Source organism: Falco biarmicus, chromosome 7, assembly GCF_023638135.1.
Source record: "Falco biarmicus isolate bFalBia1 chromosome 7, bFalBia1.pri, whole genome shotgun sequence".
Taxonomy (NCBI): Eukaryota; Metazoa; Chordata; class Aves; order Falconiformes; family Falconidae; genus Falco; species Falco biarmicus.
Genome location: NC_079294.1, coordinates 59,198,439 through 59,213,515, shown reverse-complemented (window position 1 = coordinate 59,213,515; position 15,077 = coordinate 59,198,439). Strand labels below are relative to the sequence as shown.

General features: G+C 45.2%; 1 protein-coding gene across 2 annotated transcripts in view; it reads right to left on the bottom strand.

The window, feature by feature from the left end:
* Positions 1-14,645, bottom strand: part of PDE8A (phosphodiesterase 8A) — a 157,288-nt gene extending 142,643 nt beyond the window's left edge. Inside the window, exon 1 of one of the 2 annotated variants that reach the window (XM_056345097.1) lies at positions 14,211-14,645. In XM_056345097.1, coding sequence (XP_056201072.1) covers positions 14,211-14,276 — 66 coding nt within the window. In that variant the 5' untranslated portion in view covers positions 14,277-14,645. Of the gene's footprint in view, positions 1-13,463; positions 13,483-14,210 lie in introns of those variants that run through there. The other variant, XM_056345101.1, reaches the window with a different exon arrangement.
* Between the last annotated feature and the right edge of the window lie 432 nt (positions 14,646-15,077).

Here is a 15,077-nt window from a genome sequence, read left to right as displayed (position 1 = left end):
AATTAAAAGGAAACCATGCTATCTGGACAGGACATCTCCTCTGCAGAGCACTTATGATTAACCTTTGGAAACCCCAATAATTTATCACTGAAGTAAGAGGTACAGTGAAACCCCAAGGAGCATTCACATGAACTAGGAGTAGCCTCTGGCAGATGTACTGGCTACATTTAGGCATTCAAGCTATGTACATTAGGTGATCAGTGTCTGCATATAGTGATTTTTGAAATATAGGTTGCAACTTAAACAAAAAGGAAAATCCTATAACATGATGTTTGAATGCCCATTGGAGTATGCCCTGAGACAGCTCTGTGAACCTCACCACAGTTAGTCCAGTTTTAGGGAGTCCGTTAGTAAATTGGACAGGCAAGGTTATGGAACAGAGTAGTGTATGAGCTTGGGATCTCTCTGCAGAAAACATGAGCTTTTTTTTACTGTAAATAATGCAATGCTTGTCCGAGCAGTGGCTTACTGCAGAGCACTGTCTCGTTAGCTCACCTCTGGCCATGACAGGTAGTTGTCACTTGCATGGAAATGAAAACAGAAGTTGATGAACTAATTAATTCACTCAGTGTTTAAAAATCTCTCCTTCCTATCCCTCCCCTTCGCATGACTCCTAAGTAAACTATGTAGAAAGGGGTCTGATTCCCCTGTGTCTCTGGCTTTGATACATACACAGTGCTCCCTCTTCACATGGTTATCTTTGATGTAAAGCCACTGTGTGCTGGCTACTAACTCTATCTGAATCCATTATAGGCACCCCTTGTATAATATGCACCTTGCTTTAGCGTGCAAGACATTTGGTTCCCAAAAACACGATAGGATGGCTAGAGCAACCACTAACCAGACATGCTGGAATGCCTGAAAGTGTCCAAGATTAGTCATTTGGCGGCAATCCTGGGGAACTGTAGTTTTACATATCCCACTCTGGACAGAAAGGTTTAGTGCTTGGGGCCTTCTGGCAGGCCTGAACCCGACTCCTTCCCTCACAGCACACAGCGTAGCTTAGATCAGCCATGACTACAGCAGCTAGAGACGGGATGCAATTGCCATGAAAACCTGGATCATTCACTTTGTCAAATCTGTCTCCAGCATATTCTTTTCTTCACCCAAAAAAGAAATGCAAAATAAAACAAACCCTTTCCTATGCTTGGCCTTGATATTTATTTCTTCTGAATAATTTCAGCTTCTGTGTTTGTCAACTGAAAGCAAAACGCATGTGTCACATATGCATTGATCAGAAATCTGGTGGATGTTTGTATATTATACAAGAGATCAAAGGTTGGAGAAATTTCATTCTGATTTGAGGTATCAACAAAACAAGGCAACAAAACAAGGTTACTGAAGAGCAGCACATGTGCTTGCCAGCTACACACACCAAGGCAAATGCAAGTTTGCATTTAGGTGCTGCAGAGCTGGCCAGACTGTGAAGCAGCAACACTTCTTTGGTCACTGAAGTTCAATGCAGGACTTGCACGGACACATAAGAATGTGGCATGCACTTCACTGCACTTTTAACTGGAGATCCAGTCACCTACATGTAATGTAGCCTATTTCTTATACCACAGCCACACCAGGCAAGAGAACACAGATGCCTGTGCCGTTGCTTTGAGCAAGCCAGCACATCCAAACCATCAGCCAAGCGCTGCACAGAGACAGCTCAGGAATAACTCACGAGCAGCACAGCTGGAGCGGCGTGGCCTGGCCTCTAGGCAAAGTGTGCCTGACTCTCAAAAGGGCTGGTTTGCTTGAGCTTAGTGCTGGGCTGAGACAGAATTAGTCCCACTGGTTCAGGAGCTGGCATCCTCACCGTGAGACCACGGACCTGGGTATCATGCTGTTGTGTGTGGCTGCCACGGCCTCAGCATTTCTGCTCAGAGCTGCAGAAACTAAACCAGTTAAAACACGCAGAAACTGGCAGCTGTCTTTGTGTCTTTCACATATTAAGCTGCAGAACTGGTGCCAAGTACTCCCGCACTCAGGACTGCACAGATGATATTGCTCCTTCAATGTATGACATTCATGGAGCATTCCAACGGCGAAAGAAACCAGCAGAACCAAATGGATGAATGGAAAAACGAATTGCTTCAAGTTGATTTAGAGGAGATATTTAGTCATGCATGGGAAGGAAAAAAGAGAATAGGTGACCAAAATAGAATGAAGCAATTGGAAACAGCTGATGTTTGATGAGAAGTAAGATATTTTCTGGGGTGAGAAATTTAAAAGCCTTGAGTGTTTTGAAAGGTGAATTATGCATGACTTTTTAATCCTTGAAATGGTGCCAGGTTATCCAGAATCCACTCCAGAAAGTTTTCCGAAACAGTTTATTCTAGAACTAAGCCAAAACCTTCAGCCAACTCTGGAAAATCTTATTTAGAGTCAGACTAACATTATGTGAGCTCATGTAAATGCTGGAAAATTGCTCCAGCTGAAAGCATGAGGGAATAGTTTTGTAAAGAAACCCCTGAGTTTTAGCCCAGTTTTATGATGTGCAGTAAGAAAAGGCAGAAAAGGAAATTAAAATCCTTGATAGAAGGAAGAAAGAAAAAAAAAAAGGAGGGCTGAGCTGCATTTTCTGACAGAGCCATTATTGTCTTTCCATTTCACAAAGAGTGGACAAGTTTCATGCTGTACTGGAAGCAAGCGTAAAGGTTTCCTTTACATGAGCTTTACATTCACACACTTAGCATACAGATGTGGAAGACAGCTCCTCAGTCCTGTCCACAGCACCTCATGACAACAAAAGTAACAAACCCAATTTTATTGCTCCAGCCAGTGTCCAAATCACACCAATCATCATTAAAAATCTCTGCCAAAATGGCAGCTCTGCACATTCACCCCCAGCTGGTAAGAATGCAGGTGCCAAACCCCACAGGCACATGGGTGACCCTGTCGTGGGCACCAACAAATTACTTTCCCAACACAACCTTTTATTAGGCTTTGTGTAAACTTCAGGGGACATCCAGGTCTGAAGCATCCTAGCCATTCATTTTTCTGGGTCATCAGCTGCTCTTTATGTGATATCAGTCCTTCTTCTGGGCCCTCCCCTCCCCCCCCCCCCTTTTTTTTTTTTAAACCTGGCCAAAAAAAGTTAGTGGATAAATGACAGATACTACTTTGTCCTTTTAGTAAATCATTGGCAGACATGGATCAGCATTTTGAGATGTTAAGAACATGGTTTAGTGGTGGACTTGGCAGTGTTGGGTTTACGGTTGGACTCGATGATCTTAAAGGTCTTTTTCAACCTAAATGGTTCTATGATTCTATGTACGGGCATAGGTAGGAAGCCAACCAGACAGTATATTACTAATTTTCATAACAAGTACTGATGTTTTGCTCCCATGAGTGTCCACATCTTTTTAAGTCACAAGTAAGAAGTGTGCTGTAATAAGCAAACATGAAGTCAGACACTTGTAGGCTATATAAACTATGTGGAAGAAGAACAGAGGAGCTCTGTGAAATCCATGACATATGGGAAACACTATGTATATGGAGTCTGAAGACACTGCCAGCCTCGCAGAAAGGACATAGATATCCCAAACAGAAGCCTAAGAGAATAAAAAAATCAGTAAGTATTAAGCTGACCCCCAAAATACAATTTGTGAGGTACCAGGTCTGTTTGGAAATTCAAGCCAAATTTGCGAAATTATTGTGAATACAGACAAAAATTCAAAACAGAAATGTATAGCATACCCAAACATGCTTTGAGCAGAGGGGTTGGACTACATGATCTCCAGAGGTCGCTTCCAACCTCAACTATTCTATGATTCTCTGAAATGTTTTGCTTTGGTATTTTCTAAATGAAATGGTTTGGGTTTGATTTTTTCCTTTTCCAGAATGAAAGGGGACAAAAATATACAGCTTATAAAGCAACATGAGGCATTCTGTTTGGGACTGGATAAAAACAATTTGCAAAATTTAAGAATTGTCCTCCTAAACCCTGTCAATTTTCTCCAAAGGAACCTCTGCTTTTAGTTTCATTAGACTTCTGCTTATTTTTTATATTTGAGAGGGAGGGATCAGAGAGCAAACAAAAAAACTTACCATTCATCCAGCTCTGCTCCCAGCCCCTATTTTCTTACTCACAGGGGGAAAACTGCAAAGCTGATAAGCCCTTTCAGATGTACCCCAGTTTCTGCAGGGCTGAAGGTGCAAAGCAGGCGTCTCTGCAGCCAACAATAACAAACACTAATGCCAACTTTGTGTGTTTCCATGGCCATGATGCCCCAGAGACCTCCTCTTTCATCCACATGCTCCTCCCCGCCAAAGCCACCTCGTCACCATCTCTCTGAGGTTGGGGAAGGAGGGACAGTTCAGATACACCCATTTCCCAATAGATTTTGTTTCAAGGGGAAAGAAGAAGCACACACAAAAAAAATATTAAAAAAAAGAAAAAGAAAAAAGAAGAGGTGTTTCTGCTTTTTCATTCTTCCGCCACCTTCCTTGTTTCTCCAGATCTATTTACCCATCCTGTGTGGTTACTGGTAGAAGAGAAACTGTTCAGAAGAGAGCAGAGAGAAGTAGCAGAAGGAGCACCGCTGCACAACCAGCCGCCACCAGGATCAAGCTAGCGTCCCCAGGGCCATACGGGCAAAGCAGAGCAATATTTTCCTATAAACACTAAACCCACTTGCAGTTAAGCCTTGTGCTTGGGCTGGTGTGGGAGCACACGACGCCAACGGATCAGCTACACCTGACTGACTCCAGTCCATTTCCATTTGGGTTGCTGACAGCTTTGGCCGACTGCACGCTCATGGCCAGCGCTGCAAAAGGTGCTGCAGAGGTTGGTGGGACCGACAGGAGGTTGGAAGGGCACCCCCAGGAACATCCCGGGGGGCAGAGGGAAGCGAGGTCTGAGCGCCTGCAGGCTTTGTGGCGGCCAGGTGCTCTCTCCATGCTGCCCGCCCGTCTACGTTCCAGGCACATTCGTTAGCCTGCTGTGCCTGGGACCCTGGCGGGGTGACCTCATGGTGCACAGCAGACCTGCTCAACTATAAAACTGCTCTTGCCGAGGTAGGCTGGGCCCAGGGGACAATCTACCTGTTTTAAGACTAAGAATCTTGGAGTTATCTGCTAAACAAACCTCTGATTCCTCTTAGTATATCAGTCTCTGATAGAGCTGGTCAAAATGTTCCCATCCAGCAAACTTTTCCTGAAGAAAAATTATTAAGGCTTTTACTACTCTTATTAAGAAAATGCTCATCCTGACAGTTAAAAGAAGTACATTTCAAAATCCCCAATTCTTTTCAGTTGTTAGTTGCTTGGTTGGTTGCAGGCTTTTTTCTTAACTCCATCATCCCACTCTCCTCACCTTCCCTTTGCTCCTGTCAGGAGCAAAAAGGAAAAGCAAGGCACACAGGGTGCAACAGAGCCCACAAAGTCACCTTCTGTACCCAAAACAAGCTGTTCCTGGTACTGCAGCACATTACTGTGCCACTAGAGAGAAGCTGTTTTGCTGTGCGTTCTGCCAGAGGTCCTTATCGTAGTCATGCAGGAATCAGCCCATTCAACCCAGAGGCTACATTCACTAGTTTCCTCCTGGCCCACCTCGTCTGCAAGGAAAAGCAAGCCAGGGTCTGGCTGAGAAGAGGTATCTGGACAACTGCTTTCCCTTGACTATGTGGTCAACTCAAATCCTCTGTGCGCCCTATCTGTTTTAAGGAATAAATGGTTAGGCCTGTGATCCGTACCTGCTGCAAGCTATGGGAGTTGATTTGCAGCCTAATTCCCAGGACAGGGCTTGTGCATGCATCAGGGGAAAATGCCAACCCCTATCACACTCAGACGGCGGCTGCTGGTAAAATACCACTGCCGTGCATTTGTGCAACACCGCCATTTCACCTCTTTTTATAAGAAAAAATCACAGACCTCTGCTGCAAACACGAAGGAGCTTCACTGCACCTAAGAGGGTGGTCGGGGTTGGTACAAATGGGGGAACAGGCAAGGAGTAAGAAAAATGCCAGCCTTAGGGAGGGGAGGCAGTGGAGCTCAGCTCATCATATTAGCACTTGTTTGCTCACACAGCAACACTTCACTACAAAGAAAACCAAATCTCCATTATAATCTCACATATTTGGACTAGGCTCCTGCATATTAATTCCTATTGATTGACACGTGGAACAGCACACTTTGATCATCTTGTTAATCAGGTATTCTTGCAGCAATATGTGATGCAGTTTAAATAAGCCAGGTTAAGTCCTTGTGTACACAACGAAGCTATTATAAGAAAAGGCAACGATGAAACTACTTTTTGCAAGAAGTAACCAGAGATTGAGTGCCTTATATGCTTTGGAAAAATTAATTTCATTTACATCATTTTTCATTACTTTCTTCTTAGCATGACATGGTGCTGTCCCCCAGGCTGTGACCGGTTTGGCTTGAAAGTCAAGATTTTGCAAGCCGGACTAGTGAAACCCCCTGAGGCTCTAAGCTTGCAGGGAACTCAGTGCCTTCGTTTTGTGGGGGCATCTCCTGTGTATAGTGTGGTTCGGTCATTCAAAATACTGCCCAGTCTTGAGGCTATTGCTTAGATGCACGGCAGTTCTTGGCAGACAGGACTGCTGAGTTACCACGGCCCTGTAGCACGCTTCGGAGGAAAAGGCCCTTCCTCCCCAAGGTGCCAGGAGACCTCAGCACTGCCACGGGTGAAGAGCACTGCTGGCAGACAAGGCTGCCCAGCCCCAGATAGGCACCTCACTGCACAGCTGACCCTGTTGCCCAGCCTCCCAACAGAATTACATTTGCAAAAGCATCTGATTTGCAGAAATACTGACCAGTCCCAGCTCCTACTGATACCAGCAGGGACTACAAGCACTGGGATACTGAAAAATCCAAGCAGTATCAGCAGCCTGTGCCTCCCTCTCCCTCATTTTCGAGTGTGGCTCAGCCTGTTAGAGACCATAACTGAGTCTTTACGAAGCCTTGGATGGGTTTTACATCAAAACAAAGCTAAGAATGAACATGCATGATTACACCAGGACAATAGCCTAAACTTAACAATCCCTTCCTGTAATTGTCTGAGGCAGCCTGTAGAATGAAGAATAATCTCATGATAAATCCTTGCTGGTCATTTACCATCATTAATCTATACTGTCAGAACGAATTAGTTGCAGAGGAGCATGTTAATTACAATGCAGATGACACTCTAGCTTTAATTATCATGACCTCAAAGTAAACAGTGTCAGTTAATAGACCTCAATTACCATAAATGGTTGTTGGAGAAAAGTGCTATTCGGCTGACGGCACTGACGTCCAGCGTGCAGGGTCTGCAGTTACAATGCTGGCATTATATCATTACTTTTCCAAATTGCTCTCTATTTCCACCCACATTAGTCAGGTCTACAGGACACTTTTTCCACTGCCTATGACATGCCTTAAATTAGGGGTGACCAATTTTGTCAATATGTAGCAACCTAGCTTTATTTATAGAACACTTCAGATTAAACAGCAAAAGTTCTCAGTGTCCTTTTATGCCTTTTCATTTTGCATTTAACAGCTACTTATTCATTTTACTTACCAACTAGAGCTATGTTTTTATAGCTTGTGGTTCCCATTTCAATATTATTTTATGCCATTTCATGGAGGGCTAGGATTATGGAATAAACCTAAACACCTGGACAGTTTGTAAGGCACGGAGAGAGCAGCTAGCAGTGTTGCGAAGGCCCCCAGATCCCATCAGAGAAATATAGCCCTTTTGTTATCATAGGACCTGAGACAAAAACTCTCAAGCCCCATCAGATTCCTCCTGAGATTCCCGATGTGAATCCCAGCAGGCGGGGTGGCTGCTTGCTCTGGCTGTTACCGGCATTAGGCTACTGTGGAGGAGAAGAGGAGGCTCACGCAGCCTGGAGACAGCACAGCAGGAAGAAACGCTTCAGTGCCGAAGCTATCAAAGCGTTGGAGTGGGCTGCCCAGCAAGGCTGCGGGCTCTCCAGCAGCAGAGGCTTTAAGAAGTCGGGGTATCCACTGCAGAGCCCAGGGCTCACATAACCTCTGGGGTGATGGGCGTCACTCCAGTGTGTTTCCCACTGTTCGATATACCTTGTGAAAAAACACCCACAATTTCCCCCGAAACTGGCGCGCAAAATGCAAAAGCCTGAGAAGATATAAGCAGCCTGTGAAATGTCCTGCTTTCCTCTCTCAAGGAGAGCAAACCAAGGAAATAAGGAGTTACAGAAATAAACCAATAAAGTAAAATTAAGGTGGGGAATTTAATCACTCAGGAGATGGGAAATTCAAGGCTATGGTACCCATGGCAACTACTATTTGTCCACAGCGTATGGAACATTAACCTTAACTCCATATGCGGAAACATAAAAAAATTATGGGACATATCACGTACGAACGCATATTTCATGCAGAGGGTACTCTGCGAGGGCTACTGTGGAAACAATAATTAAATTTCCTAACTGCAATGCAGGTAGGTTCATGCACAAGCTGCTCTTCTGAGACACAAGCTAACGTCAGACAAAGCTCCCAGCTCGTCCCCACAGTTCAGGCAGGGAAGATTCAAGGTCTCCTTTTGGCCGTAGTGTCATGTCCTGCCTTATAAGCTTCTGGCTGCTTTTCAGATTTTGTTTTGAAAATTGCCATCTGTTGATTCAGGGAATGTTGTGATGTTTCTTTCAATTGTTGGGTCAACAAGAATTCTGCATTTCTTGTGTGTTTTCCTTTTAAGCAACTAAAGCAACATTCATTGTTCAAAAAGGCAGAAGTCTGGTTCCTGCTGGGTGATCAGTTTATTCGAATGTGAGAACCAGATCATTGCTGAGTTAGACAGCAAACAAGTTATCAAAACCTGAGACAGGTCTGCGTGTGTCTTGAGCTGAATTTTAACCCAGGGCTGGGTGCTGAGGAGTGAAAAAGAGCTAAAACCAAAGCCAGTCAGATAGACAGCCCTGTGGGTGGAACTGTTGTCCTTAAAGTTTCAATTTTTATGTGATCTTGGACAGTTGCTGACTGGTATATCTATTTTTGCTAAAATTCTGCAGACAAGAATTTATGAATATAGAAACCAATGGCAGAAATATAAGAGCTGAGAAGACTAATTGCAGTTGGGGGAGGGGGGCTACTTACAGAAGAATTGGTTTAATAAAAATTAACTTCTGTCTTTTGCCACCACCATGGGACACGGAAGCAGGCAGTCTGGTTGTGACCTCTCCCCCAGCATGACTTTGGAGGTGGCACACGCTATCTCCTCCCAGGGCCAGGGGCAGGCTGGGGGGAGGCAGAGACACCTCGTGCCACGGCCCACAGGGGAAGGAGGTGTCTGTCTGCTGGGGCTTCGCTGCTCCGCCGCGCAGCCCTGCACAGCCCTGCACAGCCCTGCCGCACAGCCCTGCCGCACGCCTTCTCGGGGTGAAAGCACTTGGCTTTAAGCAGAAATAGGCCTGAGCAGGGATCTCAGGCCCTGGTGCCTTAGGAAAAACCTGTGTCACAGGCAGCATGCCAGGTACCAGTGCTTGTAGGCAGCCAAACCCAGCGCCCAGCATCCCCCACACCGAATTTTTCAGGAGGAGCGGGGCCTGACTCTAACCCAGCCCAACACTCTTAATAAAGCAAGTTAACACATCCACAGCACCAACCAGCGTAGCTCAGGTCTGACCTCTGTCACCACTGCATGGGCTGACAGGATGAGGCCAAAATCCAGCCATGTGCACGGAGGGACTGATGGCATCAACAGAGCAGCAGCACGCTCCGGGGCAGGCTCAGGCGCCTCTGTGCCGTGGGGTGGTGGGTGCCTTCGCAGCCCCCCATCCCCGCTCGGTGCCTCGCCGCGCAGTAGGTTTGGGCAGCTCGGTGTGACCGCAGCTGGGGGGCTGTTTGCTCAGGTGGGGCTCCCTGCAGAGGCAAGGAGAGGAGCAGTGTGAAACATAATAAAACTCTCCTCCTGAGCAGCAGTATCCTTGTACAGTACTGTGCCAGAGGGCTTCCATCCAGTAGTTTTGCACATATTTTACCGAGTCAAGGCCACATTTATCTAGCAGCGATTCAAAGCGAGGAGATCTCCCACTGTGGAGAAGATTGGTGTTTCTTTCACCTGCACTTCAAAATAAGAGTGCTCACATGAACTCCCTCGGCCAGAAAACCACCCCACGGCTGCCCCAGACCACGGGCGACGGGCAAAGCCAAGCTGAAGGCACGGCTGAGACAGGCAGCCCAAGTACAATCTGTGCAGCCTGGCTCCCACCACCTGGAGATGTGTGAGCAGGAAGCAGCGGTGCTTCTCCATGGCTGACTTACAGGTCAGGCTTGCCTGGGGGGCCCGCACCATGCCATGTGGGCCACCCCTTACCCAGGCACATGCTGGCCCACGTTTTGCCCACCCTTGTCCTCCTTGCTGAAGTCTCTGAAAATCCTCAGTGTCAGCTCTGAAACAGAGGCTGATGGCCCCACACCAGCAACAGTCGGCTCGCAGGCCTGGAACCCCCCACAGGACCATAAAAATCAGAAAGAAAGCATTTTACATGAAGGGAAAAATGTTTAAGGTAGCCTTAAACTTTGCAAGAACACATTGCAAGGAGACGCAAGAGGGGTGTCCCAGTCAGACCAGCTGATTAAGAGACGTGTTGTAACCCCAGCATCCTTCACAAGACATCGGACTCCAGGGAAGGGGAGGACTGCCAACAGCAGTGCTGCCCTTTGCTCCTAGAGGCACAGGCACTCTCACACTGCAGGGTTTGCCATTGCTCGTACAAATCCCAGACCAGGCTCGCAAGGGGCTGGTCTGCAATTACCGATGTCGTTTCCAGAGAGCTGCTCATAACCTTGGACTTTTCTCACTGTAAGCATCTTAAAAATGAGCTATTCCTCATCAGGGAGAAATCAGGATTTGATACTGCACAGCAACGAACAGCTAAACAAGCCAAATCTTGAAAAGTAGCTCTGCGTATGTTTTCACAGAAGTCATGGCAGGTTCAGGAACTAATCTGGCCAGACACCACCACAATATCCGTATGTTAACCTGAGTTAAGGCAGGTTTGAACACTGCTGAAAAATCCCACCCTGCAAATTATTTCCATTTCTGAATCTCTGACCTGCTGTTTATGGAAAGGGAAAGAAGTGCAGTGATGAGGTAAATGTGTTTATGAATGCATTACTGTTGCCCTTCTACTCTAACAGCTTATAGTAATGACTTTACCACCCATATTTATTGCTAATCAAGATCAGCACTGGAGGGAGAAGGAACAGTTTTTGCCATGAAGTCTGTGCTAAGTCAAGACACTGTTTTTAACTCATCACATGGAAGGCATAGCCCAGGCAGACTTAACCGCAGACTGTTCATGGCTAGAAGTATCCCTTTTCTAGGAGTTTGCTCTTATTTCTTACAAGTGCTTACATTTTACGTGGCGCATCTGCAGAGCAGCAAGCACAGCCTGAGCTGCAGCAGAGCAGGCAGAGCCCAAGTGTTCAGCAGTCTCCACTCAACTCCCATTTGAAGGGTTTCCTCAAAAGCAGCACAAGCTACCATGCCAGCTAACCTTTCCAGCCTGCAGCTACAGAGCAAAGCGTAGCTGTGGACCTGTGTCAAAGGTACATTTGTTAACACATTTCCCCCCGAGTGCTAATTAACATTTACATCAAGTACTATGAGAGCAAAAAAGCTTCACACAAACACAGGGCAGGGAGGCAAATTCTCCCCGCCTCCCCCGCCCGATGCAGTGTACTGTTTGCCCTTCAGGAGCTGGTGAAAATCCAGTTTGTTTTGTAATCTTCAGTTCTCTAAAATCAGATATTTCTGCAAGTTAATAACTAACTAGCTTCGTTTTATTTAAAAACCTACAAGTGCATTTAAAATTCTATGAAAGCAAGGCCTTGCTGGCGCTGGTGCCAGCCAGCCCGCCTGCACGTCTCTGTGCTGAGTCACAGCACGAGCGCTCCCCAGTCTCCTTACAGAAAATGACGATATTTTGTGATTTTATAATAAACACAAATAAAAAGGACATCAACACACTTTCACTTGCATCTCGAAACAAGATTGAACCTCCTTAAACTAAACACTAAGACAAGGAACACAAACACAAACATTTATAGCTGGATCTTCAATTGCCACATTTTGGGATGCCAACAAAGGGGTTCTAATGAGCAACATTTGTACCCACAATAAGATGCAAAATTATTTGCAAACACAAATTTGCACTTGAAAAAAATGTGAAGGCAGTTGCTGAATGGCTGGTTAATGAGCTATTATCAATATTATTTCTCAATATTTTTTTGAGAAAAATATGCTATCACATTGAAGTAAAATTGTTAAGACTGCAATCAATGTAACTAAAATTTGAAAAAATCTTCTAGGTTTTTCCCAGGGGAGAAGTTTTTTTCAGTTTTAAAAGGAAAAACTAGAAAATCCCAGGTTTACAGAAGGAAAACCATATTCTATAAGCCATGAAACAGTGGTATGTAAAGCTTCACCAATTCTGTGAACTGTTAGGCCACGAGAGAGTGCATATTATTATTCGATATATTCTCTCCTGCCACAACCATGCATCCTGTCCAGGCTCCCATGAACTCAATGCTTGGTGTCTAAATAAGTGCCAATATCCTTGAAACAAGGCACACTTGCAGATGTAGAAAAAATTGACTGAGCAAGGGGTACAGCTGCACACTACTTCCAGAAATCAGTTTCTAACTCTCCGCCTCCACAGAAATCAGGATCCGAGATGAGTAATATATACTATGAAAACACAGACGTTTTGATCGCAACTGGTCTAGAGTTCTGTGAATGTATTTTGTTATTGTTGCCCACTTGCCAAATATTTGGGGTGAATAATTTTCAGCCTCAATGTTTACAAACTGCTCTCATTGTTTCATCCCTTTTTACTTTTTTTGGGGGGTTTTGTTTGAGTGTTGCTTGCTTCTGCCTTTTAACTGACTATCCAACTCTGTAAACAGTAAAAATAGCAAACAGAAAATGCAAGAGTGATGCATATTTTTGTTGGAGATACTCAAGTGAAGGACCCTAAGCACTAGTGAGAACAACTGGCTGGGCAGTACTGTGGGAGATGGCAACAGGAGATCAATGCTGAGCAGATGTTCCAACAGGACAAGGTGATTTTTTCTTTGGCTTGACCAGCTCTTGAAACCAAACATGTTTTCATTAGATACACACATTTCTGTGTATTTTTTAACAAGTGGGAAACTTATTTTGCAGATTGCCAGTTTCCTAAGTTCTCTGTCTTAATTTCCAGTAACACCTATCAAGAAAAGGCAATTCCGAGCTAAAATCTAAACTGGCACATTCCTGACATGATCTCCCAGAGACTTTCTCCAAAGCATGAATGTCTGGACTGAAATCCTGGCACAGCAGAGGCAATAGCAAAACTTCCACCAGTCCACTCCAAAATTTGTGAAGACAAAAAAGCCCCACTATTTTTTGAGAAACCAAAATGGAAGTAGAAAGCCCAGCTCCCAAAACCCTAATAATTTAATTTCATATAACAGGATGAGAATAATATAAACATGCTAACCTGTCCAAATTGGAAATCTTTCAAATTTCAAGCACAGGAAACAACAAGTTTTTTTTTCAGACAGGATGTCAGAGTTGCCCCTGTGGTTATATGTGAACTGAGGACAATGTTGTTACATGAGATCAAATTACAGACACAAGCAAACAGAAAACAATCTGCCAACGTCACTGTCACTGTTCGGTATTTGACAAGAAGCACAGCTGACCCATTAGGAAGGTTAAATGCTCTCCAGTGAGCTCTGGGAGAATACGAGGAGTTTGCTGTTGGACATCGAGTTCCATGCAGTTAAGTTGTCAATTTGTTTGCCCAAGTTAATGCTTATCTTACCCTATGCTTGCTGTGGTTGTACTAAACACGTTTGACCTGCAAATCTTAAAGCAGTAGCTTTGCTAAAATTATAAGAAGTTTCTGGATTTTCCAAGTGCCTAAGAAAACTATTTTGGTAGTTTCCACAGCACAGAAACCTGTAGTTACTCAGGTATTTGAAACTGCCAGTGAGGTGGATGACAGTCGCTTAACCACACACATTACCATTTGATTTCTATTTCTAATGTTTAGCACAACCTTGCTCTGAGGAATTTCTGAAGTTGTTTACAAAGGCTGATGCAGAGGTTGCGTTCAGTCTGGTCCAAGGGCAATGGGTTACTGAAGTCACTTGTAAACACCAGAAAGAGGTAACATTTTCTGTAAATGGGAGGGGGGAGACGGGGGATGGGGACGACACGGGCAGGGGGAGGAAGTCCTCACCTTGCACCAAGGACCATTAGAGACAGGGATGGCTTCCAAAATATCTGCTCCTTCATTTTCTTCCATGTCTGGTTAGTTGCAAAACTTTGGTTTCCAAGGAAAAACATTAAATCACCCTCCGGGTAAAACCAAACCAAACCATGCAGCCTCTAGTATCCCAGTTTGTGAAAGCCTTGCAGAAAGCCACGCGTCAGTTTTATGGTCACTGGTCTAATCCAAGGTTGCAGATCCCGCTTCCTCGCTGGATTTCACAGAGCCTGACCTTTCTTTTAAGCCTTGATAGCTCATCTTGTCAGTCATTTATCTCTCTCAGACCTTCCTTGCAGATCCAGGTTTTCACATAACAAATAGCAAAACTTTACAGCTTCCCGGGCACTGTAGGAGCACGGACACTGAACCTCTGATCATCAGGAGAAGCGTGACAACAGAGTGCAATGTGTGGCCACACCTCTCTGCTGCCGGAGCTGGCCTAGACCATAAAATCAGAAGCAAGGTCACCCAGCAACCAACCGTTCCATGTCGCTACAGTAATAAAGCCAACTTACATTCAACTTATTGCTTGGGTGGATAAATATTGTTATTAGATGAAAGAAACTCGGAGAAGACGGCAGGGGGCTGGCAGAGCTGAGATACGTTCATTTTGATACATACAAAGCTCTTAGCACACACGTGTGGGCCACATACAAACCCACAAAGTTCTGTTTGTAAATCCCTTCGGGACCCCTCCACACGTCTCCCCAAGGCTGAGCAGACCCTGTTGGGACCCCCACGCACATCTCCCCAAGGCTGAGCAGACCCTGTTGGGACCCCCACGCACATCTCCCCAAGGCTGAGCAGATCTGTGTGGCCTAGCAGGCTGGGTGGGTC